The sequence below is a fragment of the Arachis duranensis genome, chromosome 3, assembly GCF_000817695.3.
Source record: "Arachis duranensis cultivar V14167 chromosome 3, aradu.V14167.gnm2.J7QH, whole genome shotgun sequence".
Lineage (NCBI taxonomy): Eukaryota > Viridiplantae > Streptophyta > Magnoliopsida > Fabales > Fabaceae > Arachis > Arachis duranensis.
This window is the reverse complement of record NC_029774.3, coordinates 134,957,961-134,959,994: the sequence shown is the minus strand read 5'-3', so window position 1 is coordinate 134,959,994 and position 2,034 is coordinate 134,957,961. Positions and strand designations below refer to the sequence as shown.

At 31.1% G+C, this 2,034-nt stretch overlaps 1 protein-coding gene across 1 annotated transcript in view; it reads right to left on the bottom strand.

Moving 5' to 3' along the window:
- The window catches only part of LOC107482204 (floral homeotic protein AGAMOUS), a 3,877-nt gene extending 2,537 nt beyond the window's left edge, over positions 1-1,340 (bottom strand). Inside the window, exon 1 of the mRNA XM_016102617.3 lies at positions 1,087-1,340. Within this exon, the coding sequence (XP_015958103.1) occupies positions 1,087-1,340 (254 nt within the window). The remainder of the gene's footprint in view (positions 1-1,086) is intronic.
- Between the last annotated feature and the right edge of the window lie 694 nt (positions 1,341-2,034).

The window sequence follows — 2,034 nt, the reverse complement described above, 5'->3', positions numbered from 1 at the left end:
TAATCATATTAAAGAGAACCATTAATTTTCATTGATGTATATTTCTGCAAGTTCCTGAGCAAATAAATTGCAAAACCTCAGTCACAGTGATGAAATGAAATGTTCAGGAATCAGGCCTCTCGTTCTCTCATTGGCTCATGAATCATATCAATCTCTTTCAGTCTTTTCATCTTTTCAATCTTTGCAATATATATATAAAAAAATTATTTTCCAAGGGGAATGGGAAATTAAGGAAGAAACTAAAATAATTTCACACATAACTAGAGGATGTTAGAAGTTAGAAGCATAGTTACTTTTTAGGGTTCAGATGCAAGATTTAAATAGAGATCCAAGTATGGGAATCATGACATAAACACACTTGTCAGAACTGAAAAATCATGTGTGACGTGACCAAAGATTCTTTGAACCAAAGACAACAAATTAAAGTCATTCGTAACTCTCTCCAACTAGATCACTTTAATTTGTTGAAGCCCTAACCACAATTAACCAACTTGAAACTTGGTCTTTCCTTAAACGGCGTTTAAATAAACGAAAAAACTTCAACTTTTGACACCCTTCTTGGCCATTTTCAAGTCGGAAGAAAAAAGACATCTTTTTTTATCCCTTGATTGGTAGTGGATACACAAGTTGTGTATTATTTCCTAATAAAACCCTAATTTCTAGGGTTACTCTTCACCTTCCCACGTGGAGTGTGCGGCAAGGTGAGATTTTTGAGATGGAAAATAACTGTTTCAAGTTTGGAATGGAAAATCTTTATCTAGTCTCAGTATTTCTGTGCAGATTTTGTTGTGATGGGTTAAAAAAGAGAAATTTTCTCTATAATCTGAGACAACTAAGTTTTAGGCTTTTTACAAACCCTAAAGAACCTTTCCTTTCTCTTTTCTTATCTATTTATAGCTCGATTTAACTTATTAAGAATAATTTCTTGTAGCCCAACCTTACTTTAGTGTCAAAGGGTTTGAGGGATTAGACTAAAGGAAGCCATATTATAGATGATTAAGAGAGAGAAGGAAAAAAAAATGGAACTTTAAGCTGAGAAGAATGAAAAAGGAGTTAGGGATTTGGGTGATTGACAGATCTAGGTACCTGTTATTAGCATATTCATAGAGGCGACCACGGCTTGAGAAGACAATAAGAGCAACCTCAGCATCACAAAGAACAGATAACTCATATGCCTTCTTGAGCAAGCCATTCCTTCTCTTGCAGAATGTTACTTGCCTGTTTGTTGTGTTCTCTATCCTCTTTATCTCTATCTTCCCTCTTCCCATGTTGTTGTTCTTTTTCTGTTGAGAACAACTGTCTGACATCGATTCCTGATGATGATGGTTTGGGAAATCCATCCTTTCTTAGCTTGCAACAACCTGAAACAATATCATCAATCATCACTCTCAACAAATATAAAAATACAGGCTAGGATCGGAGAGGTTTAATTTCAACCTCTTATACTTAGTGCCTCAATATATATATAATTTAGCTAGCTTCTTCTTTTGCACTTTGCAGAAGACGACTTTGTTTTATCAGAAAAATGAAAGCCTATAACCAAAGATGGGGTATTTATAAAAGTGAAAAAACAGGTCTTTCATCCAACAAGGTGCTTTTTTGCATCTGAAACTATATATATTAATGTACTCAGATATATCTATCTATATCAGTATTTTATATTGGTGGATTCTAGTATAATTAAATTAGCTATAGTAATTATATAAATGTTGATAAAATTAAAGTTATATTTTATTTTATATTTTGATAATATTTTTTTAAATAATATTTTAAAAATATTATTTTAATTTTAATAATATTTTTTAATATAGTATAATTACCGTAACATAATTATATTAAAATGATTTTTTATATATTTTATTTTACTTTATCTTTTGTCTTTGTTGCCTTTCCTTTTCTCTTTTCTTTGCCCTATAGTGATATGTGATTGAGATGGATCAAAAGGGAGGGATAAAGCTGGAACAAAAGCCTTTAAAATTAAGCTTCGTTTACAATTTATTTATTTGCTTATTTTATTAAACAATAAATAATCAA